Genomic DNA, 21,278 nt, shown 5'->3' with positions numbered 1-21,278 from the left:
CTTTTTGCAGTTTTTTCCACCAAAAACCGCTGCTGCAAAAAGTGGGGGACCACTGTAAGTGTTTTGATAAGCTGAAGAATGACCAACGATAGCAATAGCAGTTAATTCATTGTCAATACCACATAGATTATGCACGAATGTATATAGATATGATTTTATAATATATCCGCCTCTCTTCTCCCTCATCCTTAACAGTGCATAATTGTACGATCAATCACACAACAAGAAGAAGGCCTCGCGTTATTGAATATAAACAGAAATAACTAGAAATAAATAGTGACACTATCATAATACCGCTCAGAAGTTAAATAGCATTTTCCTGGTTGTTCTTGGTTTCTCTTATTCTGATGAAATCTAGTGATATATGGTTATTTGTATTCTTATGCTATCCGGTCTTTTATGGTTTTATTCTTTCTGATGAATTCTGATTGTTCGTGTTCCTGGTTTCTGCTGGTGAAATCTGGTTATTTATGGTTCTGCCGGTGATTACTGGTCAATTCTGGTTCTGCCGGTGATTACTGGTCAATTCTGGTTCTGGTTAATTCTGGTTATTTACCTTATAAAAAACCAGAAATAACCAGAACCAGAAATAACCAGATTTAACCAAAATTTTTCCCACAGTGTTTACGCAGGTTTTGGGTCAGAGGTATGATTTCAAGCATTTATGCCATCTTAAGATCTCAAATAGTGCCTGCCTTTTATGGTCTCCTGTTATCCGTCGAGAGCTATGTTTTTTTTTGCTCGTAATATGCACGTATTCCAGTTTTTGTTTCATGTGGCCTTGTAAATAAATGTTACTGAATAGAATAGCGTACAGATTGCTAATATAAGACTGCAAGAATTATAATCCACTTTTAGGTCATAATGTAGCTGAAGAGTCAATAATCGGTTGTTTGTTTGGTTAAAGTTTAATTCATTGTAGCAAAGATATATAATTGAATGCTGTTGAAAAAAAGCTATTTCCTTTGGAGAAAGGTGTCAGAAAAATCAGTTAATGACTGGTTGTTCTCTGGACAAAACGCACTTCAAAGGAGCTAGGGCTCACTACAATTGGGCCAGAAATTGGCGGTACCGTTTCAAGAGTTGCCGGGACTTGGTTTCCGTTTGCACCAATAGCTGGAACAATATCGCACTTGTGAAGAGCTCTCACCCACACGTTGAACATTTGCGTTTCAGCCTTCAAATAAGTATATCAATCAATAGGAAGATAGCACTAATATTATTTTCACTCAGGCTTTAGATGCTTACCAAGTGAGTGCCGACACAAATACGTCTTAATGAATCGTTAGACGAAAAACAGAACCATCGTTAGTATACCTTTAGCTGATTATCTGCATCAATAGCAACTATATAAAACGTTTCCGTTCTCTTACCGGCCCCACCCAAAATTGTATTGATCTCGGTTCTCAGCTCTCATGTTAGCAGAAGACGCCATTGTGTCGTGCGTATCTAGAAAGCGCTCAGGTCTGAACTCTTCCGGGTCTGGGTACTTTTCGGGGTCCATATGTGCCTCTACCATGTTGGCCATAATCGAAGTACCCTTGGGAATAAGACTTCCTCGCCATTCGACTACATATAGTCAAAAGGATGTTTAAGTTTCAAGAAGCAGTTATAAATTGATTACAATACAATTCTTAAGCTAAAAGGAGGCTTACAATCTTCAACAGCAGCATGAGTGACACCAAGGTCAGTTGTGGGTCTGAGTCGCAAACACTCGCGTTGTGTGGCAATTAAATATGGTACTTCATTTCGCTCCCAAAAGTAAGGAACACGGCCATTTTGGGTCACAAAGACGTCGATCTCTTGCTGGATCTTCTTTTGGATTTCTGGTCTTGTCGATATCTGAAGGAATCCCCATGAGATTGTCACAGCGGTAGTATCCGTTCCAGCCAGTATCATGTCATCTGTTTCCATAATTGCCAAGAGTTTGTTGAAACCCATCAGTGGTTGCTTAACTTTAAAAAATGTGTATGGAAAGTGTGGGGCAAAACTTACGAATTGTAGGGAGCAAATTATTGTAATAGCCTTCTTTTCCTTGGTTCATCTCTTCGTTGACAGCTTTTGTCATATTGTGGTCCTTAGCGTTCATCGCTTTTTCGACGAGTTCCAAGTAGAATGGCTTGCATTCGTATTTCAAAAACTGGATTGCTTTCTTCCTGTTGCCAATAATCGGTTCAATTACACGAAGCACCGGAATGAACTGACTGGCAATATACTTGAAATGCGTAAAACTCATTGTCTTGTTGACAATATAAATACCGCGCTTGTAAAGTGGATCCTCCAACGACGTTGTCCGGATACTGAATAATGTAAGGAGGATGAAATTGAGCGAAACTCGCATAAGTTGCGGCAATGGATCGATGTTTTCACCAGTGGCAACAAGATTCACAAACTCGTCAGCTTCTTTGCAAAGAACGGGGCTCAACTCCTTAAGCTTTCTTGGACCTAGAGCATTGAGAACTTTTTTTTGGAAACAGCATAAGATTTACTAAGAGGTTATAATTCGAGTTTGCGCACATGTAACCGCTATTATTTATATACCTGATTTACGCAACACACTCCAATGTTTGTCATTTGATTGAGATAGAATGATGCCCCTATAATATGTTGATGATTAAGTAATGTTACATTACCGACACGACATAAAAGCGTTTTTTGAAGACATACCTATTATGTCCATTGGAATCAAAGTCATAACGAGTAGCACTTTCTGGACGATTCGACGTAAGTTTTCCCATCGTAGCGAGTAGCTCATGTGTCATACTAATATCAGATACTACCAAAACAGTACTGACACCCATCTTGAAGCGGAAAACAGGGCCTAATATGTACATTTTCTGGTCAGTAAAAAGTAAAACCACATATAAAATCTTGAAGTAACGAGTATGCAGTTATTACCAAGCTCCTTGTGCCACTCGTGAAATTTTCCCATGCGGTTTGTACCAATAGCCAAAATATGACCTAGTTAAAGCATTGAAAATAACAAGGAGAGAACGTTAAAGTCGTTCGATAAGGTTGTAGCTCTGCTGATCATCAATATTATGCGGTGACACATACCAAAAAGGGGGCGTGCACCTTTGGGTGTTGGAATTCCAGAGAAAGCGATCCGGTTGTTTGAGGAAGAGTGTCGTTGCCCAGCGACTGTTGTGAAAATGATGGCTGCTATGGCAGCAGCAGCGGGGGCAGCAATGGCGGGCATAGCATCTGGTTGGGCCAAAACGGTGTCACGAATCCATGTTAGAAAACGTTGGGCGAATCTGCTATTGTATAGGTTTGAGACAGTAAGTTGTGACATAGTGGTAGTAGTAGTAATTGTTGCTGTTGTCCGTTATCTCACAGAAAGAATTGATGTTTGGTCTACTGTCTTTATATAAAAACGTTCGGGGCAACCTTGACCGGCGTCCAATGGTCGCCGTTCTTGGAAATGTGGGGGTGCGCAATGGCCATAATCCCGCCCCCTCCCCCACAGCCCCAGCCTGCTGACATTCTCGGGAAAAGATTGCCATTGCCCCTTTTGTTACTTCAACCTGAACAAAATTCTGCTCTGTTCATAAATGGAAGATTCAGCGACGCCATCAGAAAGCACATTACGAACGAACTCCCTTCCAAGATTAAAAATCGTCTCTAAAAGCAACGCTTCTGCAAAGATAATCAAAACAGCAAAACCAGAATCGAGCACGAAGCGAAGTTGTGATAATTGTCGCAAGCGAAAAGTTCGGTGCGATTCGGTCGGAAAGAACACTTGCAATCAATGCCGAAGATCTGGTGTCGATTGCCAATACCTTTGGGAGCCAAAGAAAACGGGACCGCCTACCAAACAGTACACGGAGTCACTCGAAAGACGCATACAGATGCTTGAGCAACTTCTGGAAGAAGAACGAAAGAAGAACAACGAAATATTTTTTTTAACTGCACCGACAGCAACATCAGTTGCTGCTCATCTAAGTGCAGTAGTGGATCAAGTCGACAATATCACCAGCTCTATCGACAACCTTCTACAATATGACCCAGCACTTGATGCTACCACGACGTGGGATATTAAGCGTATAAAAGACATCAATTTCATCGGCTCAAGCCCTGTACCACCCATCGGAATGACTCAAAACTCGGATCCGATACGAGCAATACCCAACCTCACGCCAGAATTGGCAGAACGCATGATGACCGCGTAAGGATAATACAATCTTCCTCTTTATCTGGATAATTATGCCGGAATGGTATATTTAAATTTGTGCGTACATTCTAGCTATTTCGATCATCTTCATCAAAAGTGTGCCATCCTTGACAAGCGCGCCTTTTTGATCCAATACTACTACCAATATCCACAGCCTCTCGAAAAACATCTTTTACAAGCTGTGTGCGCGGTGGGCGCTCAGTTTCTTCCACGGCGACCAGGCTCGACTGAATTTTCAGTTGTACGGATGGTGGGACGTCATTTGCGCGAGAATGCTATGAAGGTGATGGAAGTAGCATACAAGCGGTCGAGTATAAGTACGCTTCAGACATTAGTTCTTATGGCGCTGCTAGCTCCTAATTCAGATTACGGGGAGGGATCCTCTACCAATTGGTTGATCTTGGGCGCGGTAAGGAATTAACGTGAATACGTATTGTATACATAACATGAATGACTGTGGGCTAAAAAGACCGGTGGGAAATGGTGATCTTCGGTATCACCTTCAGGCAATACACATGGTAAGTTTCTACTTTGCAAAAAGTGCTGTGCATGATATATTTGTAATCTGTACTAATCATCGTTTTTAATTCAATGTTTTGTAGAGTCTGGACTTGGGTCTCCACTCTGAAGCACTGCAACGTCACTTACCCAAGAGTGAAATTGAACTAAGGCGACGATTGGTATATATAATTTACGCTTTGGAAAAGATATCCGCCGCATCTTCAGAACGACCATGTACCCTAAAAGACGAGGATTTCGATGTTGAGCTTCCATCACTCTACGAGATCGAACCGGAAGACCGGCGTTCGATACAGGAATACTCAATAAATGGTTCGATCCCCAAACTTTTAGAGGACGTTGAGGCAGATATTCGCGAAAAGCGGCAAGTTTACAACAGTTTCTCTGGGATTATCGACGTGGCACGGATGATCGCCCATGTCTTGGCGTCGTTCTACGTGGCCAAGCCTGCCTCAAGAGCGAATATTGCTCTGATCTCCAATGTGGATGCATCAATCATGACGTGGCAAATAAACAGGGAAAGCAACTATACGGAACATGAGAAAGGTAAGAAAATCAAAGGGAGAAAAGGGTGAAAAATGTATACTTACAAACTTCCATAGCTTTACTTCAAATCCTTTATAATGGGTTGTTACTTCTTCGCTACCGCCCGCTATTTCTGGTTAGACAAAGAACAGGCGTGATCGATGATAATCAGTCACAGGTGTTGGCTCTTTGCTCTCGAATAGCTGCCAACATCATTGATTTTGTGGAGGCATCGCCTGTATTAGGAGTACCTTGTTTGAAAGACTAGTAAGTCATAAGTTTGTTGAACATCATTTTGTAAAGCTACGCGATGGACGCCTTTGCTGATTAACTAGTTTGTTCTTGGTGTTATAGCATGGTTGCCCAATCTGCCTCAATTTTTCTTAAAAATTGCAACAATGAGGATGACGCCGTCCGCTTACAGGCACGTAGAAATTTAGCGCGTTGTGCAAATTTGTACATGCGGGACGATATCGTGAACCAATGTCAGAATGCTGTCGTACTCGACGAGCTAGCGAAACAACTGTCGGAGGAAGAGGCCTCCCGACAAAGTATGCAAAAAGACATCGATGCATCATTGGATAGCACGGATCATCTGTCTATGATATTCCAGGATGAGCCAATCGGTGCCCGTACTAGCTTAATGTCAATGCAAGAGCAGCGGCCGAATGATCTTGACATTCAAGCGGATTTGGTGCAGTTTATTCTAGACAGTACTCCACAATGACTATCCAACTGCGAGAACGATATGCTCCAAAAAGATATCCACCAAAACACATACACGCTACACCTTTAATCAACCCATTGTTATATTTGGTCATATATGTAGATTCCGTCTATACATACGTATTTTGTATTCATATCACACTTCTTGGACCTACATAAATCTTCGTTCAAGGCTATCGTTCATGAGCTCTAAAGTACTTCCATCATACTGCTTTGGCTTTAGGGATAAACCGCACCTCAAAAGGGCAGGGCTTACCACCACGGTGCCAGACTCTGCTGGTATTGTCTCCACAGTGACAGGAGCTTCTTTTCCACTTTCACCCAGTGCAGGTGCGATATGACATCGATCCAATACTCTTACCCAAATATTATACATTGAGTTTCAATCTACGCACATCAAGAGAAACGAGTCAGTAATACGGTTCTATATTTAAGAAATGTATCTAAGCTCATATACAGTAATATGCATGCTCACCAAAACGAATGCGCCTTGAAAATAGTACAGGAAAATTTTTGTCAGTATATTATACCAGATGCAGCAAGTAGTATGTACATGATCGACTCGTACCTGCCTCAGCCGAGATTAAATTGATCTCGATCCTCAACGTTTTTGTTAGCAGAAGCAGCCATTGTTCCTTCCTTGTTGGAGAAGCGTTCAAGTTTATACTCCTTCGGATATGGATACTTTTTGCATCTAAATGCGCGTCGCCCATATTCGTCATAAACCAAGTATTTTTTGGAATGATACTTCCATGCCATTCGACTAGATAACATCACATACCCGTTAATGTCTATATGACCACCTTCGTTTATGCACATTTTTTTCGACATACTCATAGTCTATTGAGGTTTCATGAGTAATGCCAAACTCGGTGGTGGGTCTGAGACGCAAGCACTAGCGCTGCGTTGTTACCATATAATAGATTGCATTTCGCCTCCAAAAATAAAGAAGGCGTCCGTTCCTTGCCACGAAAGCGTCAACTTCGAGCTGAATTTTCCTTTGGAAATCCGTTTTGGTGGATAATTGAAGAAATCCCCATGCCATTGTCACAGCCGATTTATCTGTTCCAGCTAGGACCATGTCATCTGCTTCCATCATCGTTATATTTGGTTACTCATCATCTTAGGGAGGGGTTCAAATATTGGCAAAATTGGAGTGCATATTATTCATTTGTATTGCTGCGAATAGGTTATTAAGTAGCCTTTTTTTTTGCTTGGTCCATCTCTTCGTTCGAGCCTTTTGGCATGCGCGTCGAGCGCCTTTTCGACCCGATTTTTGTAGAACGGTATGCAGTCATTCTCAATAAACCTGGCTATTTCCTTTTGGACGCCAATAAGTGTCTGTGATCTTTAGCACAGGTATAAACGTTGCGACTGCATATAAAAGTTCGCAGAAACTTGATGATACTGATAAAACGCTTGTAGAGTGGATCATCAAGTGACTCTGAGCGCATTCCAAATACGGTAATGAGTATAAAATTGAGCAACGCTCGCATAAAAGCCGGCAACGGATTAACATTTTTTCCGCTTGCAACCAGGTCCACGAGTTCGTCAGCTTCTTTGCAAAGTATTGGGCTGACGTCTTTAATCTTTCTTGGCCCAAAAGCGTTAAGAACTCCATAATTAGTAAACAGAATTAATTATAAAATGTTTCAGATGACTATTTCTATGTACTTGGTCGAAAATGATGCTTTAATACCTGACTTCCTTGCGCAAAGCACTCCCTACGTTATCTTTTTAATTTCCAATAACGATTCCCTTGCTATGAACATACATATCTATTATTGAAAATGAAGGAATTCGCGATACACATTTTCAAGTGTGTATTAATGAAAAGTGCTTTTCTTGTGCTTATTTCTCTCCATTCGAGCCCGGAAATCATGACGATAAAAACCGCTTCGTCGGTTTGAAGTAAATTTTCCCATTGTAGCCAGAAGCTCAGGAGTCATATACGGATTAGAAACAACAAGAATGCTCTTTACGCCGAGCCGAATATAGAAAATAGAGCCGAATATGGAGACAGGACCTACACAGCACGATGTATTGTATTTTATTGATTTGTTAGTATATAGATAGTGTAGTTACACTGCTGAAGATAGATTGGTGGAGGTCATTTACCCAGCTTCTTAAGCCAGTCATGAAACGTTATACTATCCATGTTTGGACCGATCGCCGGCATATGTCCTTCAATAAGCTGTAAAAAAAACTTTCACTGAACACAATAATCGATTAGTTGGGACATCGTGCTGCACGGAGGTCTTTCATAGCAAATACTGGTAAGCATCCCTTTGGTATTGGAATTTGAGAAAACGTTTTAGTCTCTCTCGACGATGATCGTTGCCAAGCGACTATTACCACTACGAGCAGTGCAGTCGCACCAGTAACCGCACCAAAGTAGGCGTTGCTGTTTGGAGGAAGGCCTGTCGTGTCGCGAATTAGTTTTAAGCATTTGCACAAACGCGTTGCTGTAGAAACCCGATGGGATGAGCTACTGAAACATCAGATCCGGACTTTGTGTATGTGCCTGTTTCGAAAAGGGTATGATCTGTAATGGAAGACATGAGTACTATACATAATTTGTATACCTACACGAAATTAATTACGCTATTACATACTATAGGATAGAGCTCTTAAAAGGAATCTAAGCACATTATTCTGGGCGATGCGAGAGTGTACGCTGGTATGAGCCTATAATTACAATATTATTAGCGCATACATACATGTACTGTTGTTACGAAGGCAGCGTCAAAAACGCTCACACAAACAGAATATCATAGAGGTTTTCGCGAGCACGATCAAACAAGATGAAGAAGCAAAACAACTTTAAGTTTCTTTCGTAGATAATCAAGAGAAATTATCTATACAGCTATCTGTCCTACTGTTTGCCCCTGTGTGGCAGTTCTACAATCATGGTGCCGCAGCAACATATTTTTACAAGCCCCGCTGTTTCGTTTACCCTTATTTTCTGTTAGCCTCCACCTTCACTTGAAAAATGGAGATAAAGAAACCACCGACCGAAGCTCCGTAGGGATTGACATGTAGCGAAGCAAAGGGAGCCGAGCCAAAGCACGAAGGCGACAAAGGCTCATGAGAAAAGATCAGTTTATTCTCGGCTCACACACTATGCAAGCGGTTTCCGCTTGTCAGCGATACAGTGGTTCCCCGTTTAATTTCACTCTCATTAAGATAAACCCTCAGTTATTTCAACTTGGTATTATACCGCCTTCAAGTATATAACACTGCCTGAATCACGCTCGTTTAGTGTCAACCCTCAGTTTTTTCGACACTTTACAGACCCCTTTGTGGTTAAGATTAAACGGAGAGCCACTGTAAATTGATCGATAATCGAAACGGGAACAACGGCCACAAAAATCAAGGAGCCGTTGTTTGCAGAATAGGACCTTGCTAGACTTCTGCACAGCTCCTCCAGATGAACTCATATACATATGCCGCAGCATATTACAAAATAATGAAGATAAGAAGCTCTATAACGACATGTAGTAGCTGACCGGTCATTGCGTTAGAAAAGGTTTACTCCATATTGCCCTTAATCAATAAAGCTACTCGGTTATACTGCGATTCTTTTTATCGTCCAGTGCATAACACCATGCAGTTTTGTAGATTCAAATTTAATGGAGGAAAAAAAAGTATGAGTGAAGTTTTTGAGAAATCTAGAGAATGAAGAAGTGATGAGGCTCCGAGACGCACTAGCAATTTTTAATATGAGGTCAAGTATTTACGATGCTAATTTCCTTAGAAATTTTTGATACAGCAGCGTTGTTGCTACTGCCTAAAAGCAAGCAAGCATCTTGCTTCCCAGTTATTAGTGATATGCACTTTATAAATCAATATCTCATGTAAGAATCTTGTTCATTGTAGATAATTGGAGTTACTAGTGAAAACCATGTGCATGTTTTAAGAGACGCATTATCCTCACCAGTCTGTTACTCTACTGTCTCCAAGTATAATTTCAAAGTTCTATCTCTGCGAGCAGCCGGGCCGGAGCTATAATGAGATTGCTTCTAGAGAGTCGATCATTCTTTGTTGTCTCTGGGAGCAAAGCGAATTTCAAACGGACTAGGGCTCACACCAATAGGCCCAGGTTTTGGAAGTAGCGTTTCGAGCGTGCGCGGTATCAAGTTGCCATTCTCATGCAGAGAAGGAACAATATTACGCACTATGTATCTGCCGAGAAACGGGCGAATTCCTTTCGGCGTAGGTTTTCCAGCGAATGCAGCGGGTTATCTGATGTTACCCGCCGCAACACAAATGTTGTTGCCAGTACAACAGCTGGAATGGTAGCTGCTGCCGCGTTTGGGTAAAGCATTATCGCTATCATATAAAAGCCAAAAAGGTTCATCCAGTGCCTGATCTTCCGTACGTCCATGTATGCATTCCGAAGCAGCCACAGCAGAAAATGAAAACTATGGTTGGTGATGATCAATATATGGTGGAATAACCGCAACAATCCAAGAATGCAAGTGTGATGCTAGTGGAAGCGTTTAGTTCTTACCCTACTGCCCACTTTTGTATATCACAAGAGATCCATTCTGTGATGTACAGTACAGAGTTTTTCTGACTTTGATCAATCCATTGGTTTTCGCTACACTACTTGAATCATTCTTCAACAACAAGAACGGTTGAATGCGGGGGATGATCATTATTGCTACATGCAATGTAACCAGTCGTATATTTGATTGATAAATTGGCTGAACGGGCAGCAACATTACCATGCTGTACATATTCTAGACCGAGTTAGAATTGGACACTATTTTACGCGAATGCTTTAGAAGAACGCGGGCTATCATTTTGGGATTTTTAAAGTTATCTTTGTGACAATCATAGTTTCAAGAAGGATGGAATTCTGTCTGCTCGCAAAGGAAGAACTACCAAAAAAGCAATACTTGTTGTGCAGGCTGTGTTGTGACGATGTCCAACATGCAAAAGCATAATTACTTTGAAACTATACACGTGGCTAGCTATATTTTTTGATGTTTACAGTTGTCCTCAAGACATATCATAGAGGGGAGAAAGGACAAGGAGAGGGTGGAGGGGAAAGGAGACACTTTCTTTCTTTCAAGGTTTATCTTCATCGAGATTGTCTTGGTTACGATGACGTGGTCGAATGTGGTCATGGAAGATGGAATCAGTAATGGATTGTCGTCTCAAGTGTTGTTCTGTCATTCGTAACTCTGGACCTGCCATATCGTCTGTCGACTAAAAAACAACAACAAGGGTTATATTTTTCTTCTCTTCACACAATTGTCGTTTGAGAGGGAAAGAAGTTACCATTTGAGCAAAGTCGGCAGGCGTGATATCGCCCGAAAGTACGCGTTGGCGTAAGGGGTCATTCTGCTTTAGATTGAACAAGTGCGTGCGGAGAGACTCCTTGTAGCTGTCGTCGACTTTGGATTCATGCGACTCGTAAATCTCGTGTTCGATGGCTTCTGCGACACCTTCTACATATAGAATTTACAACACCCAGACAGATGAATGTCGATTGTTCCGAGGAACGCAAAAGAAGGGCAAGGGGTGGGGATGGGGATTCTCTTTTTTTATTCTTTTTAGATTTATGTACCAGATGAAGCGCCAAGAGCTTGCTGCAGCAACTGGGTACCTACCCATACATTGCATAAGTGACGGGATTCGAGTAAGAACCGACTTTCTAGAAAGACTGCCACAGTAGTCTGCGGTACATAGTGTGCGCATATCCGATATGACATGCATGCATCATCATCATCATCTCTATCTCAACTCTCACCTTTACGACGCACTGGATCCATTGTCGCTGTTGCTATTGCTATTGCTGTGTGTGTGGGTGAATACAAAGAAGAAAAAAGTGAATCAGTACGACGACGACAAGAACAAGTAGAAAAGAAAACGCATGAATGACGGGGGAGTTGCGTCTTTCTAGTTTAAAGTGGGGGTGGGAGGGGTTTCAATCGCTGGCAAGAGATTAGGTTCGACTTTTTAGGAAATTTTTCTTTTTTGTGTCTGAGCAAGCATTCTCTTTGGCTCTTTTTTCTTTTTCCCTCCCCTATTCCTTCTAACCCTTAAAAAAATAGCACATACAATGTACGCTGCTCCATCACCAACGCATTCATCCACATCGGGGCAATCTTCACCGTCGCACTATTACCAGAGTCAACACCAACAACAGCAACAACAACAAAGACCACCGGCTGAGAGCATTCCGCATGACATCTGTAATTTAATCTCAAAAGTGGTGATGGTCTAGGGGGGAGGGGTTGAGATTAAGTTTTTATGATGAAACGCGTCTGACCCTAGTTGACCAATAACAGCGATTGCATACAAGAAGCGCCAACAGCAACAACAGCAAGAGGAGGAGCAACAGTTGCTATGGTTCGCAGCGCCACCAGTGCATGTGACGCCCCTGTCACAGCCAACGCATTCAGTTGCTTATCTCAATTGGTTAAAGAACAAATCCAATCCTCCTTCTTCTCAATAAATATCCCCTCCTCCTTCTCTTCTTCTACTTTCTCTCTCTCTCTCTCTCTCTCTCTCACTCCACAAGCACTGCAACGCATTTCTTTCTCTCTTCAAACACACACATATCACACATATCACACACATATCACACACATATCACAGTAAGATGCTTCCACGTAATATCATGACTCTTGTCGCTGCTCGTTGTCGTCCAGTGACAGTGGCCAGTCCAGTCTTTGCAGCAAGCAAAAGAAAGTACACCATGACACCTGTTGTCCCACAGCCCGGAGAAGCAAAAGAACTGGCCAGTAATCAAGACAAGACTGACATCCATGCACTCTACAACAAGGACAATGTGTCTATGCTCGAGGCGGACCATCATCATGATACACAACACCGTTCTCTTTCGTCGTCCTCGGACAGTGGTGAACCTAGTGATTCATTTAGCCCTACTTTTAATACTGTCTTTGACGAGTAGAGAAAAAAGTAGCTCTGGTTTTTTGTTTTTTGTTGTACATATTCTCAGTTCACACACACACACCTTTTTCTCTTTCTCGCTCTTCAATATATACATATCTTTACTACCCTCATGACATTGACCTTTGCCCTTTCTGATTGGAAACGTGGGAGACAATCATGCAAATAGTATGCTAGTATGGTACACATGATCATGGCTATGTGAATATGCCAAAAGAGAGAGAGAAAAAGAGGGTTCTACAAATGAAGGTGTTTAAAGGATGATGATGATGCTTATAGGTGTGTGTGTGTGTGTGTGTGTGTGTATGTAACTTGTATATGTATGGGCTGTATGGGGTTGGTTTACAATTGAGTGGAAAAGTTAAAAGGGTATGATTACTAGTATTTATATGAAAGGAATGCTGTCCAAATCGAGTTCTTCTTCCTCCTCCTCCTCCAAGTCAAACGTCTGTTCTTCATCCTTGCTCCCCGTCCTAGACAATGTGGACGGATGCTCTAGCAATTCTTCAGACAACGACGACTTGCGAGGTGCAAATGTGCGCGTTAACACACCGCCAAACCCTGTCGTCATTTTATTCATCAGACTTGCAGAAGATGAAGTCGAGGGTGCCGGTGCCAAGTGTTGTTGTTGCTGTTGCTGTGCTGTCAACAAATCATCTGCAGAGTGGAGATGATAAGACGCATGATGTGGCATTGCCGCAACACCTGCTTTTTCATCGCCCGTCACATTATCGTGTGCTTCTTGTCTCCGTGCTGTTGCTGGCGTGGGTGAAGCAGAGCGAACGCTTTCTGTAGGACTCGTACGACCACTGCGTGGAGTTATAATCAACGATGGCGTCGAAGTGGAATAGTGCCGCTCTCCTAATCTGCCCACAGTCGAATCGCTCGTGCTTGGTGTTGCTGGTGTTGTTGTTGTTGTTGTTGTTGTTGTTGTAGTTGTAGTACTTGATGATGAGGATCGTGAGGTAAAGCTTCGGAGGATACCGCGCTGCTGTCGCTGTTTCTGTGCTTCTGATTCAACGACCGCCTCACTGGGCAACGCAGAAGTTGGGTCAGGTTTGATCGGCACTGGCTTGGGCGATGTGGGCGGTGGTCGATTCTTGATATCCTCCTCTATCAATTCTGGAATATCGACTTGCGGCAACGGCTGTTTCCAAAAATTCCAATCACTAAACGCTTCGCCAATCGCCTTATTGATCGGCGGGAAGATCTGGTCGACCAGATCGTTCAAGTGGAGATACGACGACAAAAACCCCAACAACAGTTCCAACTTGACGTCACCATTGGGCGCGATCGTAAAGATCCGCGAAGCCGGCACATCCACACTACGATACGAGATCGCGTCGGTGATACGGTTGCCAAATCCAGCATAGAATGGATTGTGGCCACCAAACAGGCGCTGGATATCTCGCAGGCAGGCCATTTTGAACACCTCGGGTTTGCGCATAATCACCTCGCGATGGAACGATGTAAACAATCGGTCAGGCGACATAATCACAGGACCTGCCGGCAGCTGATGCTTCCCTTGTTCAACGCGCTTCAAGTAGTCGCGCGTCGTGTCGGCTTGGCCAATCGCTCGACTGGTCAAGTACATGACATGGTATCCGTTGTTGACAATGTCTGTATACAATTTCGCTACCCCCGTGTGCGTCCAGTCCTTGCCAATGAAATTAAACACGTGTCCCAATGCGTCGGATTTGGTGATCGTGCCGTCAATGTCGGATATCACAATCTGAATGTCATAGTCCCAGTAAAAGATTTGTGCCATGCATGTTGCAGTGCCTTGATACGCTGTCGTGACAGAAAATGTCACAGTGTTGGCACCCTTTTTGAGTCCAAGGCTTTTGAGTTGGTCTGATGTCAGTCGCAGCGTCTTTGCGTAGTTCTTGTGGGGTGCCACAAATGCTTGGTCGCGGTTGTTCTTGTTGTTGTTGCTTTGGTCGGTGTTACCGTGCTGTTCGTCTGGATGGCCTTGTTCTGCCGACCAACCCACTGATGTTGTTGTCGTAGTCGTTGTGAGTCGTGTTGTTGTTGTTGCTGTTTTCTGGTGTTCCTCGTCGCCCGTTGTCACGGTGTTGTTGTTGTTATCGTTGCCAGGCAACGACCCGGATGGCCCAGTAACAGAAGATCGACTCCACCATTGCCGCCATCCGCGACCAAACAAGTACGATTCGCGACTATCTGCCTGTTGGTCCTGTTGAACCTGTTGCTGGTCATTTTGATGCTCCGTATTGGCCAGGGGTTCGTGGAACAGAAACAGCGACGTGAAAAGCGGACCCGTGCGCCCTGCGGCATAATAGCGTCCTTCATAGCGGAACACCAACCGCTGGTCGTTGAGCAAATTCGGGGTATGGACAAACGTATCGTATGTGATTTGATGTTGGTTGAACACTTTAGCGTTTTCATTTTCTTGGGCGCCAAACGTCGTTAAACCGCATAAGCTTAGTTCGACACGATACACTGCACCTGGCTCCATTTGCAGCTTTTTGGTGCCCACTACTGCCTGCTGTTGCTGTTGCTGTTGCTGTTGCTGTTGCTGTTGCTGTTGCTGTTGCTGTTGTTGTTGTTGTTGTTGTGTCATACTATCCATCGTCGTTGAGGCCGTTGTGCGCGTGGTGCCCCAGCCCCATCCATTGGTTGTCTTTTCTTTTGAAACCTCTTTCTCGTCTTTCTTTTCGTCGTGGGTGGGGTCGTGGTCGTTGCCATCCTTTACATCATCGTCATCATCATCAATAGGTCTAGGAGAACTGACAAACGCATGTTGTTGTTCTTCTTTTGCAAGGTCGCTGTCAAAGTTCCCATGTTTTTGCTGATGATTTTTAGCCGCTTCCAACGCCTCCTGCTTGGCTTGCTCAATATTGTCAAGGATCGAGTGATTGCCGTGATCGTTCTTTTCTTGCTGTTGAGTTTTGTAGCCTGCAATATCCAACACAATCGATTCGTGTTCTGCATTCTTATGTTGCTGCTGATGTTGATGGTCACCACCACTAGCAGCAGCAGCAGCCCCACCCCCTTTGACCATATCAGCCAAACCATCCTGCATTGACGTATGCGTGACATCTAACCACGTGCTCTGGATATCGCCATGAGCAGGTCGGACAATGAACGTTTCCCGCGCAATCGTTGTCGATGTAACTGCTTCGGCCGGAACTACACGTTCAAGGAGTGTGGATCCATCGTCGAGTGGGTATGTGTCGTGTTTTGCTGGTACTTGTTCGTTCCCGTGAGGTGAATTGCTGTCATTAGCGTCATCATCATGCTGATGTAATGCAAGTTTGTCGGTCATTTCTTCTAGCCGATGATGTTTTCGGTATGGATCCACTTTGGTAACGACTTTATCCATTTGTTCTTCAATAATCATCTTTGGTGATTGTAGCTCGGCCGGTACTCGTAGTTTGTGAATGTCACCACCACCCGTGCTCGTGTCGATGCTTGGTGTCTGTTGTCGTTGTTGCTCGTCTTCTTCATCCTCGTCAAATTCATCCTTATCGTCGTCGTCTTTTGTTGAACTTTGTTCTGATGGGACAACAAAAGAGTTCATTCAATCCACCACCGCTACTACTACTGCTATTCAAGATCCCTCTCCTTTGTAAAACCCCATTACCTGTCGGTGACGACAACGATGGTGTTGCCGATTTTGATGAATCCAAAGCAGTAGATTGATTCTTGGACTCTCCGATATCCAGATACGGAGGCTCCTGTGACAAAATGACGTTTTTCCGTTAAATTGCATTGTACATATCACTTGTTGTCCCCCAAAAAAGAACGCGCAACCTACTTCACCCGGTTTGGTTTCGTCCACTGCTTCCATTAACGGTGACGTTTGGAATTCTTCCGGCACTTCATGTTCTGTCTCGAATATGAAAAACGCTTCCCCGGCCTCACCGAGTTTCATCACATAAGGCACTTTTGAGTCATTGACTATGATGTTGACCTTTCCAATTTTTAAATGGTGTATATACATCAGTCATATTAGTTTATGTCTCTTTTTTTTTAATATTGCTTTATTTGAACACATGGATCAACCTTCTTTTTTTTTTTGTGCGTTTCATATGAACACACACACACACACACACACCAACATATCATTATTGTTTTTATTATTACCCGGACTCACCTTTTTCTCTTGAGGCATAAGTAGTGAGAATTTACCGAATCGAACATGAAATGGTGAACAAGCCAATTCGCCATCGGGTTGCTCGACAACAACGATATCGACTGCACCCGACAAAGTTGCTGGATTAAGTTCATTGTACATGCTTGAGACTGAGCTGAAAAAGTTGCTAATGGAGCCCATGCTCAGTTTCCCGACAAACGCCATATTTTTACGCTAATATGTATATATACGTTGTTTTAGAAAAGTGTCAAGAAGAAAAAAGAGTGTGTTTGGAACGACGGACGAAGGGTGGGGGGAAGACGAAGGATTATAAAGTTGAAAGAAAGAGTAAAAAAGGAAGCCGGGAGAGAGAGAGAGAGGGAGTGCAGGAAGGAGGAGATATAAAAGTAGCTCGAAACAGAAATACTAGCGGAGGAGGACAATAAAATTATGCACGCGCTGTCCGTGCAACTTGAGATAGACAGGTTGGGTTGCCCTTGTGAACGAGGGTGGCGAACCATCGTCATTTCTATCAGAAGAAGAAGGAGGAGGAGGGGGTGTCATCTTGAGCAGATCCAATTTGACAGGCCTGTTGTTGTTTTGAATACTACTACTACTACTGCTACTGCTACTGCTACTGATACCACCATCGTCATTATCATCGTCGTCGTCCAGGTGCAACCCTTCCTCCTCGTTTACGAACGTGATCAACTCGATGCCATCGTCCAGAGAAAGTGTCAAGCTGGGTATGATTGTGGGATGTTGCGGCAAATCCGGTTCCAATTCTTCTGCCGACGCCGCCATCGCTCGGAATGTTGTTCCCGAGTCTTGGTCACTGTTTACAAAAATGACAGCGCGTGCGCCTGCTTCTTGCGCCCATATCACCTTGCGGGAGAATGTGCACCCACCGCGACTCACGACAAGCACCTTGTCACGAATCAATGCTTGGTCTGTTGCACTGTAGCGATCGCAACCCAACAGTCGATGGTCGTGTAAGAAATAAATCGCTTGCAGGTTTCGCATCATGTCTTCATTGTCCTCGTCGTCTGGGTCATCATTCACAGTAGGAAAAGTTGATCCGAATGCAGAAGCGATTCCATAATAGAGTTGCGAGCTATGACTGCCATGGACACGCACTTGGACAACGTGGTCTTGGTTGTTGTTGTTGTTGCTATCATAAGCGAGTTGCTGCTCTTGGTCTAGATCCGGCTGCTTGATACCGTGAGGCGTATCGAGTTCTAGTGCCGCGTTTTGTAGATAAGGTGCGAGTGCATCCATGGTGACCATCAGTACGTCATGTTCAGATAGCCTATATAGTATATAGATGTAAAAAACAGATGATTCTCCTCCCCTTTCTTCCCCTCACCTTCTGCAGTGGTGCCACATATACAAAAAGAAAGGATTTACCTTAGGTTCGGATCAACTGTTTGTTGCAGTTGTTATTTATGTATATATGGCGAAAACACAAAAAATAATGAAAAGAAAGAAAATGAGCACGTTATTCTATGAATATTGATTCTTTTGACAATGTTGACAGGAGGAGAGAGAGAGAGAAACAAAATGTGTGCGTGTGGAAATATATGTACAAAATGTCTAGAATGAAGAATTAATTAAAGGAAAATGGGGGATGGCTTTTTCTCTCTTTCTCTCAGCAAGAAAAAACAACGAATTGGGTGATAACAGTATATATAAGTGAGAGAAAGAGAGAAAGAAAGAAAGTGTGTGTGTGTGTGTGTGTGTATGTATACTAGTAGTAGTAATAGTACTAGCATCGAATAACTAACCTCGAGTGACTTGGAATCCTCCACCTGTCCGTTGTGGTCGTTTTGTGATTTCCAATTTTAATCCAGAGAGTGATTTAGCAAGGAATCCACCTACGAGGTCGACAAATTTAGGCGATTGGCGATGAAACTTTTGGTTGGCCGTGGTGGTCCGTGCGTCCGTACCGAATGACAATTCAAAAGATTGTTGTTGTGCCACCGTATGGGGCGAAACGCAGTGACCCTGTGGATGTAATAACAGATCAGATGCTCTTCTTCCTCCTCCTCCTTCCTCGTTGTTATTGTTGTTATAGCCCACAATAGCTGCTGCAAAATCGGTTTCGGGACGATAAGGGATCGACGATAAGTCTAGGTGGTGTGGAGTAGGATGGCTTGTAGTAGCAGTGGTGACGATATTGTATGGAAGACAGGTGGCTGTTGTGGATGGTGATGATGATGATGGGGCGTTTTTCTTCAAGAGATGGCCAGCCAGCGGCAAGAAATGTCCCTCTACATGATATCAATCGTTTAGCAAACACATACCAAAATGACATTTCGGCCCCCTTTTATACTTACCAGTAGTAAAAACAAAGTTTGAGTCTAGTTTGTTGAATGCATTATCTGTTTGTTCGGTGTCATCAACATCAGTCTATCTGGCGGTTATTCTCCTCCCCCTTCCTCCTTGAGTCCATGAGCGTAAAGCTTACCAGTGTCAAAAAGGAGATAGAGATATTTAAGCGTTTCACTTAACATGAAACTCTCCATTCGATCCTCCAACCGGCCCGTGCGAACATCTCCAATCGTCGCAAACCCACAAGGCAACCGAGTCCGATTATTCAAATCCTCCAGAACCATTTCACCCACATGCAGATAAAACGGGTCGCGGGTCGCGCGATATAAATAATACGTAGACTCAATAAACTCTGGCCGGAGGGGATAAAAACCAATATCGACTGTTTTGCGATAGTAATCGAATCGTTCCGGTAATCCATGGTATCGACGCCAAATATTGTAAAACACAAGATGGCCCTTGATGGCCGAATCTAAATCACCGTAAAGCACTTGGACGCCTGGCCAAAAAGAACTTAGACTGTCGATCCATGTAGCCATCAAGGCACCTGAACTCATGTGGACGTTCCGATACAAGTAGCCGGATGGATCCCGCACGTGTTGCATAATGGCCTTGTACGCGTCGTCAAACATGTCCAGGTATTCGGGTTCGCCAAATAAGATGTAGGCTTTTAACAAGTATTCAAAATAGGAATCGATGCCTGCACCTGTAGAGGACGCAGTATGAATCCATTGACCGGTCTGGATGTTGATGACATTGCCAAGTAAGTCGATATCGGATCGACGGTTCCACAAGGCGTTTAATGCACGTTTGGCCACATCCTAAGTATATACAGTTTAGCTTTCTCTCTTTATTATGAACTTCTGACCTATTAAGCTTTTTTTTTACCTCGTAATAGGTGTTGTTTGTCAACCTGCTCAACACACCAAATTCTAATACCAGACTACCCGCTCCTGCAGTACAGGTTTCAACTGTTTCCGTTCGTGGCACACCATGACGGAGATTGACCTGAATAGATAAAAGTCCATAAATTAAAGGAAAGAGAAAGAAAACCGTTTTCATATCCCCAATTAAACCTACTCTTGGATAGGGTAACCCAGTTTTTGAATACTGAAAAGCGGGTATCAAACGGTCCGCCAAGTCTTGAGCTAGAGTTAACAATCCACCTTGATACCCTACAATCATATGACCATACGTCGGGTCTGAAGCTAGAATATGTGCGGATAACTGAATGGAACGTTATGTTTAGTCTTTGTTATATTACTCCGAGCGGATCCACAGGCGCACGCTCTCTTTTTTTCCACCCCGTACATCGAACAAGCTAAAATAGCCATTTACCAATCCACCCAATCCACGAATATTGGACTCAAAAACTTGGACTTTGTTGTCCTGATTGAATGAGACGTCTCGTAACACTCTGTTGACAGCATCCTCGAATAACTCTTGCTCTCCCATGATCTAATTTTTGTAGATACATGTTGAAAAAATTTACTTCATCAGCGGGGGGGGGTGGTTTGCTCTGTTATTAGATATCAAACAAACTTACCGCAAGGGTATCTAGCGTATCGACCACGGTTAACGAATAATCGCCTAGTATATCGTTGATATTGATGTTGGTTCTAAATCCTCGATGGGCATTCATGGTCAGCTACTATTTTTTTACGTCATGTATGCAGCTACACATAGTAGAGCGGATATGGCTTACGGGTTGAATTTATCACTGCCGCGACCGTTGCATAATATTGGATTCAACTGAACAACGAAAAACGATGATAAGAAATCATTACCGATGTTGGCTGCTTTGTCTGTTTGGTATAATATTTTATCCATACCTCGTCTTCAGGATATGCAAGCTTCAAGTAATTGCTCCAGCCATGATAGAACATCTCCTGTATACGACAAAGAGCGTAGTTTAGTTACGACAAACCAGTCTGCGAGCAGAAAACTTCTTTTGCATATATCCATCTTTCTTACTTTGGT

At 43.2% G+C, this 21,278-nt stretch overlaps 6 protein-coding genes across 6 annotated transcripts; 2 read left to right on the top strand and 4 right to left on the bottom strand.

Moving 5' to 3' along the window:
* Positions 1–869: 869 nt before the first annotated feature.
* Positions 870–3,078, bottom strand: BDB00DRAFT_848150 (cytochrome P450). The gene is made up of 7 exons (XM_053125288.1): positions 2,899–3,078; positions 2,668–2,821; positions 2,542–2,597; positions 1,996–2,460; positions 1,656–1,904; positions 1,374–1,569; positions 870–1,273 (listed from the first exon to the last, which is right to left on the bottom strand). The coding sequence occupies exons 1-7, from the start codon at positions 2,930–2,932 to the stop codon at positions 1,237–1,239; spliced, it is 1,191 nt and encodes a 396-aa protein (XP_052974733.1). The 5' UTR covers positions 2,933–3,078; the 3' UTR covers positions 870–1,236.
* A 347-nt stretch (positions 3,079–3,425) lies between these two features.
* BDB00DRAFT_42791 (fungal-specific transcription factor domain-containing protein) lies at positions 3,426–6,020 on the top strand. The gene is made up of 6 exons (XM_053117352.1): positions 3,426–4,168; positions 4,247–4,583; positions 4,681–4,692; positions 4,777–5,239; positions 5,296–5,485; positions 5,573–6,020. Exons 1-6 carry the CDS (start codon positions 3,555–3,557, stop codon positions 5,943–5,945), a joined length of 1,989 nt encoding a protein of 662 aa, XP_052974732.1. The 5' UTR covers positions 3,426–3,554; the 3' UTR covers positions 5,946–6,020.
* Positions 6,021–10,855: 4,835 nt separating this feature from the next.
* On the bottom strand, positions 10,856–11,849 carry BDB00DRAFT_848137 (transcription elongation factor S-II). The gene is made up of 4 exons (XM_053125287.1): positions 11,706–11,849; positions 11,523–11,561; positions 11,234–11,403; positions 10,856–11,161 (listed from the first exon to the last, which is right to left on the bottom strand). The coding sequence occupies exons 1-4, from the start codon at positions 11,725–11,727 to the stop codon at positions 11,021–11,023; spliced, it is 372 nt and encodes a 123-aa protein (XP_052974731.1). The 5' UTR covers positions 11,728–11,849; the 3' UTR covers positions 10,856–11,020.
* A 168-nt stretch (positions 11,850–12,017) lies between these two features.
* On the top strand, positions 12,018–12,872 carry BDB00DRAFT_877430 (uncharacterized protein; the record flags this gene model as incomplete). The annotated part of the gene is made up of 3 exons (XM_053127614.1): positions 12,018–12,150; positions 12,247–12,376; positions 12,557–12,872. The coding sequence occupies 3 exons, from the start codon at positions 12,018–12,020 to the stop codon at positions 12,870–12,872; spliced, it is 579 nt and encodes a 192-aa protein (XP_052974730.1).
* A 192-nt stretch (positions 12,873–13,064) lies between these two features.
* BDB00DRAFT_42631 (Lipin/Ned1/Smp2-domain-containing protein) lies at positions 13,065–16,744 on the bottom strand. The gene is made up of 2 exons (XM_053117344.1): positions 16,650–16,744; positions 13,065–16,569 (listed from the first exon to the last, which is right to left on the bottom strand). Exon 2 carries the CDS (start codon positions 16,410–16,412, stop codon positions 13,257–13,259), a length of 3,156 nt encoding a protein of 1,051 aa, XP_052974729.1. The 5' UTR covers positions 16,413–16,569; positions 16,650–16,744; the 3' UTR covers positions 13,065–13,256.
* Positions 16,745–18,746: 2,002 nt separating this feature from the next.
* On the bottom strand, positions 18,747–21,128 carry BDB00DRAFT_772491 (glycoside hydrolase; the record flags this gene model as incomplete). The annotated part of the gene is made up of 8 exons (XM_053120045.1): positions 18,747–19,237; positions 19,304–19,348; positions 19,435–20,119; positions 20,187–20,306; positions 20,379–20,446; positions 20,645–20,756; positions 20,845–20,917; positions 21,004–21,128. 8 exons carry the CDS (start codon positions 21,126–21,128, stop codon positions 18,747–18,749), a joined length of 1,719 nt encoding a protein of 572 aa, XP_052974728.1.
* Between the last annotated feature and the right edge of the window lie 150 nt (positions 21,129–21,278).

This window comes from Zychaea mexicana (genome assembly GCF_025766255.1).
Source record: "Zychaea mexicana strain RSA 1403 chromosome Unknown BDB00scaffold_108, whole genome shotgun sequence".
In the NCBI taxonomy this organism is placed as follows: Eukaryota; Fungi; Mucoromycota; class Mucoromycetes; order Mucorales; family Lichtheimiaceae; genus Zychaea; species Zychaea mexicana.
The sequence above is the reverse complement of the archived record's forward strand: the minus strand, read 5'-3'. Positions and strand labels throughout refer to the sequence as shown.